The sequence below is a fragment of the Dipteris shenzhenensis genome, chromosome 4 (genome assembly GCF_047967505.1).
Source record: "Dipteris shenzhenensis isolate YYH24624 ecotype China chromosome 4, Dip_SZ_1.0, whole genome shotgun sequence".
Lineage (NCBI taxonomy): Eukaryota > Viridiplantae > Streptophyta > Polypodiopsida > Gleicheniales > Dipteridaceae > Dipteris > Dipteris shenzhenensis.
In genome coordinates, this window is record NC_141599.1 from 27,341,583 (window position 1) to 27,360,808 (window position 19,226).

General features: G+C 51.2%; 1 protein-coding gene across 1 annotated transcript in view; it reads left to right on the top strand.

Annotated features, from left to right (window-relative positions):
• The window catches only part of LOC147902665 (uncharacterized), a 300,605-nt gene that overhangs the window by 128,406 nt on the left and 152,973 nt on the right, over nt 1–19,226 (top strand). Inside the window, exon 10 of the mRNA XM_087373911.1 lies at nt 16,214–16,373. Coding sequence (XP_087230037.1) covers nt 16,214–16,373 — 160 coding nt within the window. The remainder of the gene's footprint in view (nt 1–16,213; nt 16,374–19,226) is intronic.

Consider the following 19,226-nt stretch of genomic DNA (forward strand, 5'->3'; position numbering starts at 1 on the left):
CTATAAGCCTGTATAGATGTCAATGACTGCAAAGGCTTAGAAGAAATGCTTGGACTTGAAGGCTGAAGGTGCCAATCTTGAAGCCTGTCACTGCCATTCAATGTCGGAATCGGAACCAGAGGAAGTAGGAGATCAGCAATAGCTTTCCAAATAGGTCTATGATGCATTGCCAAGTTGTATTGTCTACATGCTGCTGGAAAAGGGAGAATATTTCCTTGCATATCTACAACGTCATCAATGAACCGGATACCCATTTTCATAAGATTGTAAGCTTTGATGGGTTGTTGAACAGCAAGGGGAGAGGAAAACACAACACTCCAATGAATACTCTCCAATCTGAGTGAAGATGCTAGAGAACCATGGTACTTTAGGTACTGCAGGGTACACCTAAGATGTTTCCAGGGTACTTTCAGCCACATCTTTGAGGGGGGATTTGTAAGAGATTACAAACATATGGTGTTGTAGGCATAAAGTCAACCCTATGGTTGACTAGTAGTACTTGGGTACTGTATATACCAAGTACTTGTATTGTTTCATTTGAACATTTCTATTGGAGCTTTCTTGTGTGTGCACTCTTGCTCACTTGTGTTCACAACCTGTCTCCACTTTGTTCCTACACTTTCCCCCACCCCTATCCTCACCCCTCCACGCCTCCTTCAGCCCCTTCACTCTTCCTTAGATTCTGTGGCCTCCCTCAGGTGTACCATCGACTCTTATCTTCCATTGGAGCTGCTTTCGGGATGGTCACCAAGATCCCCCCCTTTCCTAGGATGCCTTCTTTTGCAGCAAAGGCAGTCAGGTCAGACGGGGTACCACGTGTTAGGGTCGTTGTCTCTGACCCTAACCTTATGAATGACCACATCATGCTCCAGCGTCCATATGGCTCCTTCTTCAAGCAGAGAGTTGAGATCGCTAGGAGACAGGATCAGTGTAGGATTTGCAGGACCCCTGGGCACTTTGCCAGGGATTTCCCAATGAAGAAAAAAAATGAAGGGCCTAAAAGGTCCACGGGTGTTGCGCCTCCTAGCACCACCTCGGCTGGACCTACTTCACGTTCTACCTCACATCCTACTACTTCTCGCACTATTGAACCTTCCACCTCTCGCCCAGGACCGTCGGCTAAAGCCTCTCGTCCTAGACCTTCATTTACAGCGCGCACGGGACCTTCAGCAAGCCCTATTATAGTCGTCCCCCGTTGGGTACCAATTAGAGTTGTTGAGCCAACTCTACATCTGGAGGCTACTAATGGCACCACGGACCCTCCCTTACAGGCAATAGATATACTTGTTTTAGTTCCTTGTGCTGATGAGGTTGTTCCTATCTCTTTAGATGTTCATGTGAAGGAGCTTTCACCTAGGGGCCAAGCCTTTGCTGAAGCTCGTGCTGTACTCAAGGCTAATGCTGCTATTTTGGCTGAGATCCATCAGCAGTAGCAGCCCCCTTTCCCTCTTGTTCCTACTTTTTCACCTCTTGACAGAGGCAAGGGGATTATTGCTTCTACTCCTTCATACGCAGGGATCCTCCGCACACCTATGCCAGGAGCATCATTCATGAATTTTGTTGCAGTTCTGGCAGACATGGCAGAGTTTGATTTATAGGAGTTTGTACCCTCTATCCTTGGGGAGCACCTCGTTCAGAGCACCATGGGATAGAGCTTCCCCCTTTGCAGGTGTGGGAGTGTTGGAATATGAAGCCAAAGTGAGTAAAAAATGAGTGTACTGTGAAGCTGCTGCCCCTCCCTCACCCTCCTCCTCGCTAGCCCCCCCCTCTCCCTTCCCCCCCTTTCTGCCCTCTCCATCGCTGCCCTCTCCCCCCCCCCCCCTGGCTGCCCTCTCCCCTCCCTCGCAGCCCTCCTTTGCTGCCCCTCCCTCCCCCCCCCTCGCTGCCCTCTCCCTTCCCTCGTAGCTCCTCTCCCTTCCCCCCCTCGCTGCCCTCTCCCTTCCCCCCCTCGGTGCCCTCTCCCCTCCCTTGCAGCCCTCCTTCGCTGCTCCTTCCTTCCCCCCCTCGCTGCCCTCTCCCTCTCCCCTCGCTGCCCTCTCTTGCTGCCCCTCACCCACCCGCCCTCTACCCCTCCTCCTCCTCGCTCTTGCTGCCCCCCCTCCCTCCTCCCTCTCTCTCCCCCGCCCCCTCCTTCACTCTCGCCTACCTCTGCCCTTCCCGCCACCCTCCTCCCCTCTTGTCTGCTGCCCCTGTTTTCCCTCGCCCCTCTCCTTCCCCCCCCGCCCCCGCCCCCTCCCTCCCTCTCCCCCGCCCCCTCCTTTGCCCCCGATCGCTCCCCCCTCCCCCCCGGCCTTCTACCCTTGCCTTTTTCCTCCCCTCCTGGCCCCCCCCTTCGCCCCTCGCCCCCTCCTTCACCCCTTCCTACTTCGCGCCCCTCCCTCCCTCTCCTCTGCCCCCTTCCTAACCCTCTATTGCCTACCTGCAACTCGCCTCCCTCTTCTATTTTCCCCTCTCCACTTTTCCTTCCCTTCTTGCGCCCTTGTTCCAGGGCGTCCTGGGCAGCATTTCCAAAAACGGAGTAATTACAGTGTTTGAATCGGCCTTTTCACTTCGATCGACGAATAGATCCCCATTCAGCCAATCTTCGTCCACCCCCACCAATCGCGAGAACCGTCATATTTTCAGAAGACGAGTTGCAGCAGCTCAAAAAAGATGTAGAGCTCGAGGGCTCCACATCGCTCTTCGCACGCATCTTTGGGTCACACCCTTCCAGATCACAGGCTAGAGACTGGATGCTCGCGGCGTTACCAGGAGATCTCGCCCCACACCTTAGAGATATTCGACTTTTGGGACGAGGACTTTTCCAGGTTGTTTTTGACTCCCATGAGTCCACAGCCCTTGTTCTCAAAGCTAATCCTTTGGCCTTGGGTTCGAGGAGGATTTTTCTTTTGCCCTACACCTTGGGATTTGATCCGGTAGAGGAGGACAATCAGGTCACATCTCTGTTCATCAGGTTTCCTGGTCTTCCTCAGGTCTACTATCGACTTCTTAGTACTATCGGAGCCACTTTTGGAGTGGTCACTGAGATCCCTCCCCTTCCTAACATGCCTTCTTCCTCAGTAGAGGCAATCAGAGCGGACGGGGTGCCTCGAGTTAGGGTCATTGTCTCAGACCCTAACATTTTAGATGACCACATTATGCTTCAGCGTCCAAATGGCTCTCTTTTTCGACAGAGAGTTGAGATCGCAGGTAGATCGCAAGTAGACAGGACCAGTGCAAGATCTCTAGGACACTGGGGCACTTTGCTAGAGACTGCCCAAGGAAGAGGAAAAGACCCAAGAGGTCTTCTGGTGCGGCTGCTTCACGTACTACCCCGACTGCACCTCCCCAGCACCCTATACCATGCACTTCAGGACCACCAGGAACAGCAGGGCGCCCTGCTTCATGCACCCCAGGACCACAAGGGGCAGTAGGGTGCCCAAAGCCCGCAACACACCTAGTACCACGATGGAGAGCGATCTGAGCGGCTCCTTTACCTCAGGAGGAGACCTTTGATCAGGTTCAGACAGACGCCATCCAGACTTCATAGATGGATGTTGCTGCAGCCCCAGACACTACAGTTCCACATCAGGAGGGGCCTTCAGATCCAACAGCCCCAGTCACTTTGGTTTCGGATCACCAGGGGGCTTCCGATACTCCTTCCCCATAGACTGTTCTTGCCACAGTTAGGACGATCGAGGGAGTGCATGCACAGATGAGGACTCGAGATCCCTCTTCAGCCCCGCCACAAGCCTCCTCAGCCCCCAGCTCCAGTTATGCTGATAGAGGCCTGGCAGGTCCTTCTCATCCATCTTCCATGAGTGCAGGTCTTCTTCGCACTCCTCGGCCAGACTTGCTTCTCAGGAATTCTTTTTCGACACTTGCAGATTCGGCGACTTTCACGGATGATGATGAGTTTGTGCCCTCCACCTTAGGGGTCCCGGTCATTGGGATTCCTTTTGATAGGGCCTCCCCCTCAGCAAGTGTGGGGATCCTTTCACGTGTTGAAGCAAGAGTGTTTTGGCCCAAGGGAAGCTGGTCTCCTCTACTAGGTCGGCTAAGCCTTTCCATCCAGCATCCTTCCGTCGATGAGGATAGTCGGCTGGAACATACAGGGCCTAGGCGGAGTTCCACACCATCGCCGTAGGCAGCTGATCTGGAATCAGCTTCATCCAGGTGTCACTGGAGGTGCTATTGATATCCTTTTTATCCAAGAACACAAGTTGGATGCCAACGATTGCGCTAAGTCTTGCAAAATGCTCTCAGGACATACCTTCTGGTCGCCTACTATGGGCAGAAGGGGAGGTACTTGCATTTCGGTCTCTCCTTCTTATCTTCCCTTGGTTACTGGTCATGGTATTATCTCCCCCTCTAGAGCTCAATGGATCATTATTTTGGTTGGAGGGCGTAAGCTTCTCAATCTTTATGCCCCCAACAACAGAGGGGAGAGGATCTCCTTTTGGAAGGAACTACTCTCTTGGGCCCCCATTGCAAATTCTTGGATCATTGGTGGTGATTTCAACATAGTTGAATTGCCATCAGACAAAAAGGGAGGCAGACAGGGTGGAATTCACTCTTTGGAGAGGGCAGCCTGGGATGCCTTTCTCTTTCAGTACAGTGGCAGGGACACTTGGTTTGATGATGCCTTTCATGTTATGCCACAATCACTCCTGTACTCTTGGTCGAACAGGAGATTACATATGCCCATCCATGCATGTATTAACAGATTTTATGTAGACGATTGGGCACTTGACAGAGGCGGATCTGTATGCATTTCTACTAGGGTTTCCACCTCATATCATTTTCTAGTGGTATTGCAGATTTTTGAGCCTCATTGGAGAGGACGCTCTGCCAATGTCGGAATTCCAGATGCTTTTAATGTAGAGGAGAGCCTCACGGAGGATATTTTACAAATTTGGGTTTCTCACATACAGGGTGGAGTTGTCCATGTGAAGAGAGTGGGAGAGAAGGAAGGAGTCTCACTTGCAGCTTTCTCACATACACAATGGGGGAATATACACAAAGGTGGAGGCTGAAAACAGTTTTCCTCTTCTTAGTTATGAAAGCCAAAAAAACTACAAAAGAATAGGTGAACCCTATATGTGGGTCTCAAACCAAACTCAGCTAACTAAGGTGGCATACTAACTGAGCCACTAACTAGAGTACATAAAGATAGCTGTCATCCAGCTATTATTCATAGGCAGTGTACCAACTGCATCTGCAACTAACAAGTCGGTGACATAAATGCACAACGGTCACCCTGGCATATCGAAGAGTGGAGCTCGATATCTCAACACTCCCCCTCGAGCTCAATCCCAATTCTTGCACACTAAGTAGGTCTTTGAACTTGCGCAGCTTCTCTGCACCCAATGTCTTCATGAATATGTTAGCTACCTGATCCTCTGTGCTAACATAAACTAGATCAATAAAACCTACTAGAACCTTCTCCTGCACATAGTGATAATGCACCTCAATGTGCTTTGTTCTAGCATGATAGACTGGGTTATTTTCCAAGTGTATACTGCTCATGTTGTCACAATAAATGACAACAAGCCCATCTATAGACCGATGCATATCATAAAGTAGCTTATGCAACCAAGCTACCTCACATGCAGCCATTGCTGCACCCCTGTACTCAGCCTCTGTGCTCAACAAGGCAACTGTAGGTTGTTTCTTGCTGCTCCAAGTGACTACAGCACTCCCAAAAGAGAACACATATCCACTGCTAGATCATCTAACAGAAATACTACCAGCCCAATCGGCATCAGTGTATCCATGCAACTATATTTGAACCCCAGTCTCATAAAATAGTCCATACTGCAATGTGGACTTCACATACCTTAGTATGCATCTAGCCGCATCCAAATGCGGTTTCCTTGGAGCCTGCATAAACTGACTTACCAACCCAACAGCATAGCTCAAATCTGGCCTGGTAATAGTCATATAAATCAAACTTCCTACTATGCATCTGTACATAGTAGGGTCTTCCAGAAGCTCACCTGCATCTGCGCTCAACTTCACATTCTGCTCCAAAGGAACTGAAATAGGCTTACAGCCTATCATCCCATATTTGGACATATTTGGACAGCATGTCCAATCCATACTGCCTCTGCAAGAGCCATATCCCACTTGTGGATCTAATCACCTCAATGCCCAAGAAGTAACGCAGCTCTCCCAAATCCTTCATCTCAAACTTCTGCTTCAATAGCATTTTCACATGAAGGATATCTTCATCACTATCACTTGTGATGATCAAATCATCAACATAAATGACAAGCAGCATAATACCTTTCTCTTTTTTTCTCACGTAAAGTGAGAAATCTGCCTTGGAAATCTGAAGGAAAGCCAATAGTGACAAGATACTGTCCTATCTTGTCAGACCATGCTCTGGGTGCTTGCTTCCAGCCATACAAGGAATAGCATGAACATAACCTGGTGGCTGCTCCATATAGACCTCTTCTTGCAAATCACCATGCAAGAATGCATTCTTTACATCCATCTGATGTAAAGACCATCCCTTTGATGCAGCCATAGCAATGACTGCTCTTATAGTTGCCATCCTTGCAACCGGACTGAATGTTTCTTCATAATCCATGCCATATGTCTGTGCATACCCCTTGACAACTAATCTTGCCTTGTATCTATTCACAGAACCATCTACATTGTGCTTCACCTTATAAACCCACTTGCAGCCAATTGCATTCTTGTCTTTAGGCAAAGGCACAAATTCCCATGTAGCATTTGCTTCCAAGGCATCCATTTCTTCATCCATGGCTTTCTCCCATTTTTCTTTTCCCATGGCTTGCTCAAAAGAAGTGGGTTGTGGTTCATATATCACTTTGACCATATAGGCATAGTGAATGGCTGTAAATCCATCATATGCCACTGTACTGAAAAAGGAAGGCATCCCACGCTGCTCTCTCTAAGGAGTGAATGCCACCTTCCCTACCATCGCTTTTGTTTGAGGGCATTTTAACCATGTTCAAATCACCCCCTATAATCCAAGCATCTGCAATATGTGACCAAGAGAGCAGTTCCTTCCAAAAAAGAACACGATCCACTCTAGAATTGGGTGCATAAAGGTTTAAGAGACCAACCTTCTCCTGCGAAAAAATCCTTCTATCAAGAGGAGGGAAGTGAACTGGGAAAAGCACACCCCCCCTGCTGAGGGTGAAACTCTGTCTTGGAAGATGTGCTCCCCAAGCGTGGAGGGTACAAACTCCTCCTCTGCCTCAAACTCAGCCAAGTCTGCCAGAACTGAAAATGAATTCCTGCGAAGTACCTCTGGTGTAGGAGTGCAAAGGACTACCTCTGGTGCAGGAGTGCGAAGGAGCCCTGCGGAAGGAGGAGTGGAACCAATAACCTCTTATCTCTGTCAGGTGTAGACAGATGTGGCCACAACTGCATGACCTCAGCCACAATTTTGTCATGGACGTGCTGACTGTCCTGTCCACGCTGTAGAAGTACTAGGACGAGAGGCTGATGGTCCAGGCTGTGAAGTCGAAGGTCTAGCAGTGTGTGAGGCGTTAGGAACTGGTCATGAAGAAGGTCCAGGTCGGATGAAGCTATGAGGCGCACCCATGGATCTTTTTGGTCTTTTCTTTTTCCTTGGGCAATCTCTGGCAAAGTGCCAAGGGTCCTGCAAATCCTACACTGATCCTGTCTCCTTGCAATCTCAACTCTCTATCTGAAGGAGCCATCTGGATGCTGAAGCATAATGTGGTCATCCGAGATGTTAGGGTCAGAGACAATGACCCTAACATGCGGTACCCCATCGGACCTGACTGCCTTTGCTGCTGAAGTAGGCATCTGAGGGAGGGGGGATCTCGGTAACCACTCCAATGGAATGTAGCCTGGAAATTTTATGAAGAGTGATGTCGTCCGACTGTCTTCCTCGACAGGATCAAACCCCAGTGAAAAAGGGGTCAGAAAAATCCTCTTGGAGCCCAGTGCTAGCGGACTAGCCTGAAGCATTGTACATGCTACCTCCGAGGAGTCAAAAACAATCTGGAAGAAACCTCGCCCAAGCAGACGAACATCTGAGAGGTGCCCTGCGAGGTCTCCAGGTAGAGCGGCGAGCATCCTGTCCCTGGCCTGTAACCTGGAAGGGTGGGACCCATGGATGCGAGCAAAGAGCGAAGTTAGCTCTCCTGCTCTGTATCTTTTTTGAGCTGCTGCAACTCTTTTTTTGAGAAAATGATGGTTTTTGCGGCCGATGGAAGCGGGCGAGGATTGGCTGAAGGTAGAGCCATCGTCAATCAGGGTGGAAAGGCCGATGCGAACATAGTTGAACTCCGTTTGACTAAAATGCTGCAAGGAAGGAGAAGGAAGAGGCTGAAGGTAGGAGACAAGAAGGGATAGAGCTGAGGTAGGCAGGGAGAAGCTGAGGGGAGGAGAAGGGCTGAAAGAGGGAGGAGGGGTGAGGATAGGGGCAGGGAAAAGGAGGTGGAAGAAGGGCTGAAGGGGGTGTGGGTAGAGGAGAGAAGAAGGGGCTGAGGGTAGAGGAGAGGGTAGGAGGGGGTAGGGGCTGAGAGAGGGGGGGCTGTAGAGGGAGGAGTAGAGGCGGGGTAGGGGCAGGGGTAGGGGCTGAGAGTAGAGGCGGGGGAAGGGGTGGGGTAGGGGCGGGTGTAGGGGCTGAGAGAGGGGGGGCTGGGAGGGCGGAGAAGAGGCGGGGTAGGGGCAGAGGAAGGGGCGGGGGGGGCAGGCGAAAGAGAGGGCAGGGATAGGAGCGGGGAAAGGCGGGGAGGAGGTGGGGAGAGGGGGTGGGGAAGAGAAGGTAGGGAGGGGACTGAGGGGACGGAGGAGAGAGGGCGGAGAGAGGGGCAGGAAAGGAGGTAGAGCAGCAGCAGGGAAGGGGGGCAGGAGCAGCAGCCTATCTGTCAAATCTTTGTTCCTGACAGGTTTTGACGATTTAGGGCTTGGTCGAATTTCTCTCTCTCTAAATACATATTGTCATCAAAATATTTTTACAGCAGTTCTTTTCCCCAAATCCTTGGCTTCTAAATAGTCCCTTTCTCCTCTGCTCTTGGCCTTGGGATCCTGGAGGTTGTGGTTATATGGAAGTGCACCTATCAGGTGCTTGTAGTGGGACCCAGGAGAGTGGGAATGGATAGACCATGGGCACCGAGAGAGGGGGATTCCCTTCTTTCGATTCACGGTTGGTAATGCCAGGAGATTTCAGCTGAACAGTAGGGGTTGGATTCCTTCCAGAGCCCCCCATTGGGAAAGCTTCTTCATCACCGCAGATTTGCGTAGAAATTTCTGGAGGAGGCTCTGGAAATCCCTCAGAAATAGAAAGGTCACTCTTTTCTTTTGGCTTTCTATTCATGGAGGGATTGCAGTGAACCTGTGGAGATCACGATTTGGGGCTGATCCCACTTGTCCTCGTTGTCATTCTGCAGAGGAGTTAGTGCGACATTGCCTTTGGGACTGCAGTCAGGCGAGGACTGTTTGGAAAGGGGTTGCTCGGATACTCAGCATCTTTCATACTTCCCCTTTCTTCATGACTTGGGGCTCGGTCGCATGGTTATCTCTTACTGGGCCCCAGGTGTTTTATGAGGGTGAGCCTTCTTCTTGGGCACTCTCGGTCCGCCAGCAGGTGATAGAGCCCTGCTCTCTTCAGGATGTACCACTTACTCCCTTCAGAGCTTCTCATGCTTCAGTGGACACCTCTTGGGAGATTTTGGCTAGCATTTCCTCTTGGCACATTTGGAGAGCCAAATGTACAGAGGCCTTGGAGGCACCCAGATACACCCATCACAGGTTTTCATGGGTATTTGGATTGACACGGTTCACACTTTGATAGCCATATGGGCTAGCATGCAGGGCCCTTCACGGGCAGCCTCTTCTAGAAGGACTATATTTCTTCGAGTTTGGAGGGGTTCTCCCTTTTTCTCAGAGGTTTCTACCGGATTGAGATGGCACTATCAGCCTCAATCCTCTCTTTTTGGCTCTTGAGCTTTTCATGTATTACATGATGTATCCCGTATGGAGCTTGCTCTAACGGTTTTCTTGAATACTTAATAGAAGTCTCTTTTTGCAAAAAAAAATAAACAGTCCCTTTCTCAATAAGAGGATCTGAAACAGTACTGAAATCTAAGCTTTGCAGTGACACAAACTCCTGGATTCTCTCTTACAAAAGATTTTCAGTAGAGCTTTGCCCTTGATTGACAAGGTTTTCTAATAAAAACTTGCAAAGAAGTATAATATGCCATCAGGATTTGGATTCTCTCCCTCCCTCGTCGCTCAGCCTCCCCCTCCCTCGTCGCTCAGCCCCCTCCCTCGCTGCTCAGCCCCCTCCCCCTCCCTCGTCGCTCAGCCCCCTCCCACCCCCTCGTCGCTCAGCCACCTCCCCCTCGTCGCTCAGCCTCCCCCTCCCTCGTCGCTCGCCCCCTCCCTCGTCGCTCAGCCCGCCCCTCCCCGTCGCTCGCAGCCCCCCCCCTCCCCGTCGCTCAGCCCCTCCCCGTCGCTCGCAGCCCCCCCCCTCCCCGCCACTCAGCCCCTCCCCGCCACGCAGCCCTCCCCCTCCCTGCCTCTCAGCCCTCCCTCCACGTAGCCCTCCCCCTCCCCGCCACTCAGCCCTCCCCCTCCCCACCACGCAACCCTCCCCCTCCCCGCCGCTCAACCACACTGTGCCCCCCCCCTCCCGTAGTTCTAGTGTGCCCCCCCTCTCCTGTAGCTCTACTCTGCCCCCCTCCCGTAGCTCTACTCTGCCCCCCCCCTCCCGTAGCTCCACTCTACTCCCCCCCCTCCCGCAGCCTCTGCACCACCTCCCCCTCTCATAGCCTCTGCCCCACACCCTCCCGCAGCCTTCCCGTGGTCTGAGGGCCCTTGTCTGCTGCAAGCCTTGGCTTGCCACTGGCCTTGCGCAAGCCTGCGCACCCCTACAACAATGCTGAACAAGATCTGCCTCCCTTGGAAATCGTGCACTTGAACAAGTCCTACAATGGCCCACAAACCCAAACAGTCTCCGAAGCCAATTGTGGGAGAGATCACAAAGCGCATCTCCAGGAGTGGATTAGCAATTGACAGCCAACCAGCCCTGAAAACATCGGGTGCAATGGACACCAATGCAGTTCTTTCTCCCGCAGCCATCATCTCTACTCCAATCACTGCCCCCCCCACCACTGTACCACTCAGCCTGCCCCCCACAGGAGAGGGTCACAGTTCCTCACCCCCCACACAGCTCCCTTCTGTCTCCACCACTCTTATGTCCCCCCTTCCCCTCACCCAGCAGCCTTTCTCCACTCCTCTGCCATATACAGCTAGCCTATCGCCCACGCCCCCACAGCCATACGCCATGTCCCAGTTTGCACCCCCCGGGTCCCACCTGAGACGATAGATTACATCTTTACGGAGCTACATCGACTACGGGATCATACCGTAGCACAAGACCAGCTTATTCAGAGCATGCGCCAGGAGATCACTCACCTCCGTCAGGAGGTTGTCTCTCTCACTGCTACAGTCAAAGCGGCCCCGCGCACTACACCAGAGGTAGAGGAGCGGATCGCTACTATCCAGACTACTATTGCGGAGACTACCAGATGGGTGGACGTTGCGAGACGGGCACCCAAAGCAGCAGTCTCAGCCACCATCGCCGATCAGGAACAGAGGGCCAGTAAGGCTCTCAACATCCGAGTACGAGGTATCCCCCGCGCAGATTCACTCACCCCCTTAGCGGACGCGACTGCTTTTGTGACCTCTACCCTCGGCCTCGTCGAGCATGGGATCGAGCATGCATGGCGCACAGGACGGGACCCCACGCGCCCACAGCCACTCATCATCTGATTCAGGGATACTCAGGCTCGACTTGCAGCACTCAGGCAGCGTGCTACACTACGGGACCACCCTACTATCTTCATGGATGAGGATCTCACACCTATGCAGGTGGAAGAGCGGTGCACCCTGCTTGAGCACCTGCTTGAGCAACGAGATGTAGCCCGTCAGGAGGGGAAGTGGGCTGTCATCCGAGATGGCCGCCTGTTAGTTGGCCCCCGCCGCCGAGCCCCACCAGGTACTCCAGACATGGTAGCAGACTCCCCCCCCAAATAGGGAGACATGGTCTATGAGACTCAGACTCAGCACACAGTACCCTTGGCATGCACCGTATGGAACTGTAATGGTACCCTATGGTCTAACCCTGGGAACTTCTCAGAGTCATACACTCGACGCGACATCCTTTTCTATACAGAGACACATGAGAGCCCCGAGCGCCCTCTCCCCTTGGTCAGTGGCTATACCTGGGAGTCAGTATTCCGTGAGGAGACCAGATATACTGGGGGGGTCCGAGGGTCAGGCGGAGTTGCAGTACTCCTTCGCTCAGCGCTCACGAGCTTGACATTCGTGGTTAGACGAGATGTCCATGCCCGTTACCTATGGCTCCGATTTCGACGCCCCTCCACACGCGACCTCTTTATTGCAGTCTGCTACTTTCCTCGTGAGACATCACATTTTGCACGGATGCTTCGCGAGGATACGGGGGTATCCCCCTATCTAGATCTCTACTCAGACATTGTGGAGTTCTCCAGATGTGGAGAGGTCCTCCTAGTTGGGGATTTCAACGCAAGGACAGGTGCACGTCAGACATCACTCCTGGACTTCCACTCAGATCCGGTCCTATTACCTGAGATGGACACAGAGGACTCGGGCTTCCCCCGCTCCTCGGCTGACAGTCGCGCTCCTGTTACTGGGTATGGGCAGGCTCTTTTGGACCTTGGACGTATACATGATCTGGTCATCTACAATGGACTAGACCGGTGGCCTGCCTCCTTTGGTTTCACATGTTTCCCACATGGCGGAGGAGCCAGTGTCGTCGACTATATTATGGGATCTCCTGCTTAAGCCCCACATATCACTGACTTCCACACTGCACCCTTACCCCCAGGAGCCGATCACACTTACCTTTTCTTTCATATACTTGCGTCCCGAGCCCCTCCCAGCCACACCCCGCACTACATTACCTATCATGATATACACTTCAATCATAACCTCTCACCCGATTACTCAGCCCACCTAGCCTCCCTCCTCAGACACATAGGCACCATACCCTCTCTAGATCACCGAGCCACCCTTATCACCCACTCCCTTCACAATGCAGCCCGCCACATCTTTCCTTCCACTACTCGGTCCACCGCCCTCCACCCGCTGGCTCCACCCCTTGCAACAGATGGTATGATGACGAGTGCAAAGCATTACGCCGCACACTCCGACTCACGACCCAGCGAAACGCTAGGGCCAACCCACGTCTCACCAGGGATTATCGTCGACTAGTCCATCGCAAGAAGCTAGCCTTCCTGCGCCAAAATGCGGATACACTACTGAACATTCTGTTTAGTAGCAACTCCAAGGATTTCTGGAGGAAATTCCTAGAACGCCGATCCCCCTCCCCCCTCACGGACACTTCCCTCTGGCACACCTACGCACGCACACTCTATGATATCCCTGATCAGCCTCCTCCCGACCTCTCAGCCACCCCCCGCCCCAATTCTTGTATCCTCTTCACAACCCAGGGAGTCACCCACGCAGTGCATAAGCTTCATAACGGTCAAGCTAAGGATCATGAGGGCCTATGCACAGAGTTTCTTGCCTATGGCATCAAACTCTAGCCCCCATCCTGGCAACGCTGTTCAATGAAGCTATCTGCCACGGGTTCCCCAGAGCCTGGACCCTGAACACTATCACACCCATCCACAAAGCAGGAGATCCCATGGATCCAGGGAATTACAGGACCATCATGGCTGGACATGGTATGTCCAAGATCTATGCATCAGTGTTAGATGGCGAGGTCAGTGCTCGTGCAGAGATACAGGGGCTCAGGGCATCCGGACAGGCCGGCTTCAGGACGGATCACTCGACTTACGATCACATTTTTACACTTAGAGGGATCATTGAGGAGGCCAGACACAGGAGACAGAGAGTATATTGTTGCTTTGTGGATTTCCGCAAGGCATTCGACACCGTTCCCCGCGCCCGACTCATCAGACGTCTGCAGGAATTAGGCTACGACTCGACGATTATCTGGGCAGTAGTAGCTCTCTATGAGCGGGTGACGGGGCAGGTCAGGATTGGCACCAGCTGGACCCCAGAGATCACGAGCACTATCGGAGTCAAACAAGGATGTCCCTTGTCACCGACTTTATTTGGCCTCTATATCGACGAGCTCGAGACCACCATCAGGACACTCGGAGGTGCAGGCTGCTCTCTTGCGGAGACTGCCATCCAGATTCTCCTATACGCAGACGATGTAGTACTACTATCCTCTTCTGCTACTGGTCTTCAGCGACACTTGGATGGACTTCAGGTCTTCTGTGATACACATGACTTAAAGGTCAACCTTGGGAAAACCAAGGTGATGATCTTCAACACTTCCAGACCCGCTATGCACCGAGAGCAGTTCCTCTTCGCCGGTGACCCTGTTGAGATAGTTGACTCCTACACATACTTGGGCGTAGTCTTCTCAGGCCCGATCTTCACGATGCGCCCGGCGATGCAGGCCAGGATCAGCCGAGGATACGCCGCTCTTGCCAGGCTGGAGCGACAGTGCTACCACTCCCACTTCCAGGACCCATGGACCGAGTCTCTCCTTTTTTATTCTTTGGTCCGCCCAGCAGGCATGTACGGTAGCCCTTGGTGGGGAGTCGACCTTTCAGACACAGAGTGGGCTCGAGTTGAGCGCCTACAGATACTGATGTTTGCTCGGATGATCCGTAGCAAACCATCGGTACCACACCAGATCATTCTAGCAGAGTTCGGCGCCTCACCCCTACAGCTTGATGCGGCTTTTCAGGCTATCACCTACCTCCACAGAGTCAGGGATTTTGGCTCCTCCGCTGACGGTCGCCTCCGCCTACCTTGGTTAGCCCTATCCTCCTCTATGGCCTTATCCGTTGATGGGGACCAGCGATGCTGGTATAGTCGTCTTTCCAGTTGGTTCACCCGACTGGGCCTCGACTTAGACCGGTTGCCTCCTTTTCAGTACAGCCTCGACACTTCACCATCTCCTCTCTCCCCCACTGACCAGGAGGTCAGCCGGCTCATTCGGGCGGATTTGCTCCAGCTCCACACCTGGCGGACATGGTTTCTTCACTCCGAGATTCCTGTGAAGCTCGACTTCTACCGCCGACACTGCCTCCAGATCTCACAGGAGGGCTTCATCACACCTCCGGGTTACACACAACTTCATCTACCACATGCGCTCGGGATCTCCCTTGGTCAGCAGTTTAGGGTCTCGTCACACCGATTACAGATCGAGAGTGGACGCGCATAGGGTATCCCACGAGAGGACCGCCTTTGCCCACTTTGCGACTTATAGGAGATCGAGTCGGAGGAGCATTTTGCTTTCAGATGTCCTATCTATTATGCCATTCGAGGCCGATACCACTGTCTCTTCTGCAACGGATTCGGCTCCCTCCCACACATGCTGCAATTCCCGGATCAGCGGTGCCTAGCCGCTTTCTTACATGAGATGACCCACCACCGAGATACTTCTCTCCGAGCATGGTGACACGAGCAGCACACACAGCGTGAGGACACCCAGCGGCCTATCACTGACTTCTTTCAGTCACAGGATACCTCTTCTCAGTCTAGCCGACTACGTGGACGTGAGCGAGAGCCAGAGCCACGACAGCTGCGTCAGCGGACAGACTCACACATCCAGGTCCATGACATCTCGTCTCTGCTCTCGGCCCGCCCCACTGGGGTTACCGTTGCCCTCATCCACAGGGCCACCCGCCGCCCCCGTCGCCCTCGACTAGGCCGCGTGACGTCAGAGGCCAATCATCTATCGTAGGGTTTTTTCCGACTTCCCATTTGACGGCCCCTCTATGATTGGTCTCTGACGATCACCACTTGCACATGTATATTGTATCTCCCCCCTCTGTCCCATTTTTGGTGCCCCCCCTTCTTCTTCTTTGTATCATCCGGAGGTAGACACATATTTTTTTGTATCAGGACTAGACACATAGTCCTTCATAACCTCTTTTTTGTAGAAACGGTTGGTTGGCCCGTTTTGAGACCACCACCATTATGCTCATTGTATCAGTTATCTTTAGTCTCATAGACCTTCACGGTCTCCCGGAGACTTTAATAAACTTTCTTCTTTCTTTCTTTCTCTAAGCAGCAGGAAAAAAGTGAAAGTGAAAATGATATATGTGGATGTAGTGTGACGTAGGATAATATATACATTGAATCCTTTATACCTATGAAATGGCTTGCTCCACGATGCTCTGCATTGCAGGGGAAGAGGGATGGCATGACAGAGAATGTAGATCGGATATGTTGTATATGTGCCTCAAAATCCTTTTTGATGGTGGGGCGTGAATCTGGAATACTTCATCGTTTTGATATTCCAACACTTAATCTAAATAGCACAGATCTACTGCAATGCAGGCCTCAGGGTAAGTCGTTGAATGCTCCAAGATAAGTATTAAAAGTATATTAAATATGCCTTAGCGTAAGAATATGCATTGTAAGGAACACTCATTACATTGCTACAAATCGGAACCTCACATTTCTGAATGGAGAAAGAATTTGCTTCAAGGTGTAACCATTGTAAGAGTCGCACATTAAATACACTACACCATATGTACTAATGAAATTACCTATGTACCCTAAAATTCATAGAGATGAAATGAACAGTTTTGTTGCTATGCATGCTTATTGCTACAATACAAAAATCACATTGTAGCTTCAAGATCAACAAGTTAAAGCTACATGTGTGCATGCATGCGCATGTGTCTGTGTCTGTAAGTAAGTTTGGCTTCACCAAAAAAAAAAAAGTATGTGTCTGTAAGAGAGAGAGACAGAGAGAGAGAGAGAGAGAGAGAGAGAGAGAGAGAGAGAGTCTATTAATGTCCACGGGAGACCAATTGGTCTATGGGACAACAAAAAAACCTAGTACATCTACTTTAGGGAGAGCACATGGCAGCTCCCAGGGAGTGCAAAAGCAACCCCAATTATTTAGAGTACCTACACAATAGTCTGAAAGAGTAATCAGCCATACCTCAGTTTAAGATTTAGACTCTTTTGGTTTGGATTTATACTCTTTGATTAGTGCTATGCCTTCATGGTAAACTGCCCATTTTCCATCCTTTCTATCAGCCCTGACTTCAGCTAATTCCAATGCCTTATTCTTCAATTGAGCTTGTGTAAGTTCCTCAGCTATCCATATCTTTTGGTCCCTTTCAACTTGTAAGATTGTCGAAGAAGCTTGATCTGTAAATCTTGCAACTTAAGTGTAAGGAAAGCATGTCCTCTAGAGTGCCGGATATTAGTTGCTCCGTCATCATCATCATCATCATCATTATCATCATCAACCTTCCATTCAATATTAGGCATGGCAGGGGAGAGAAAAGAAAGATAGAAAGATATATTAACGTCCGCAAGAGGCCTCACCGGCCCATGGGACAAAGTACGGAATCAAGTAACTCATACAGATCACTGTGGGCCGGGGCAAAGGCCCTTGCTGAGTACTAAAATGCTATACTAGTACAAAATAGCAAAATAGCATGAGGGTGGCATGAAAATATCAAGTGCTCTGAGCTAGAGTCCCAAGTGCATGAACCGGCTCCACGTATCCAGGCTCCATGGTGGCTCTCTGGTGAGATGCAAAGAGCTCACATATTTGCATTTGTCGGGCTGTCTCCGATGGTGGTGGAGGGCGTGGTCATGGCATACAGATCCGTTGCTCTTTGGGTATACCTGCTGCTGCTCTCCCTGTCTCAATCCTCAGCTCATGGGATGAAACCCGCATCTGTCCAATTGCGATCCTCAATGCATGTGAGACTCCTCTGTCCTTGAGATACTGGGGTTTGAAGATGAATTCCTCCTCTGATACTCTTAGGAAGTGGTCGCGATCGAACTAAGTCTTGGGGGGGAGCTCCTCATGTCCCCCCAAAGTCCGAGATGTATGGAGCTGGTAACCGTATGATACGGTTACTCTCCTCTCGTGGGATTGACTCAAGAGGTGCGTCCCTACTATACTGAAAGGGGGGAAGCATGTCCATCTGAATACCATGCCTGGCAAACCATGTGGATATACATGCATACCATGTGTCTACGCTGCTCTCTGCTAGTCGTTAGTCGTCTGGGTGAGCCTCGTTATTCTCCATTGAGGTGAGTCCCAGACTCTATGGATGAATGTCATTGTTTGAAAGATGGCGTCAACCTGTAGAGGTGTTTTGGCAAACTGTGCCTATACTATCTCATGTGGAACTGAGGGCTTACTCCGAATCATCCTAGACCCCATAGTCACTTGTAGCCGCTCAAATCTCCTCCACTCTATGATCGGTAGATCGCATCCCCAGAAGGGTGTTGCATACATGGTAGTCAGCATATCGAAAAGCCATCCCTTCATCAATGGATCTTGGAAGTGTGCCTGGAAGCACTGTCTCTCTTGCCGAGCCAAAGCACTCCACCCCCGTTTGAGTTGTGATAACTGGGCTGCATGGGTCATCGTGAAAATGGGTCTTGTGAAGACTGCTCCCAAATATGTGTAAGAATGCGCTATCTCCACTAGCTTGCCACGAAGCTGAGTCGGCGCAGCACTGCGCTTGAAGTGTTGAAGACCATAAACTTGGTCTTTCCAAGGTTGACCGTCAAGTCTCTCTCTTTCCAGAACACCTCTAGGGCCTCTAGATGTCTCTGCAACCCCTCCGCTGAAGATGATATAAGGACTACATCATTAGCATATATAGCGTGTCATGAGGTCAGTCAGTAATGATCCCTCGCCCCATAGGCGGTCTATGAAGGACGTGATCTCATCGTCGCTGTAAAGTCCAAAGAGAGTTGGTGAGAGGGGGAAATCGTGCTTCACCCCGATTGTGCTCTTTGATAGACCACGTGGGCATGGACTCTGCCTCTAACTGACTTATATAGGCTCATCACACCCCAAATCAACATCTTTGGAATTTGCATCTCATGTAATCTCTTGATCATGCAGGATCATGGAACAGTGTTGAAGGCCTTTCGAAAGTCTACAAAGCATGTGTAGACTTTTTGGTGTCTGGACCTCGCCTCCTCAATGCCCTCGAAGTAAAGATGTGATCTAGAGTAGAGACTGGCCTCAATAGAATCTTGCCTATCCTAGTGCCCATTTCTTCCTCAGGTAGCTTCTTGTCGATCATACTAAACTTCTTCCTCTCTTCCTCAAGTAGCTTCCTGTCCACCATACTAAACTTTTTCCTCAATCCACTTTTATCTAGAAGAGTGAGTGTTTCTTTTCCCTAGTCCTATAGTGCCTTCACTAGTCT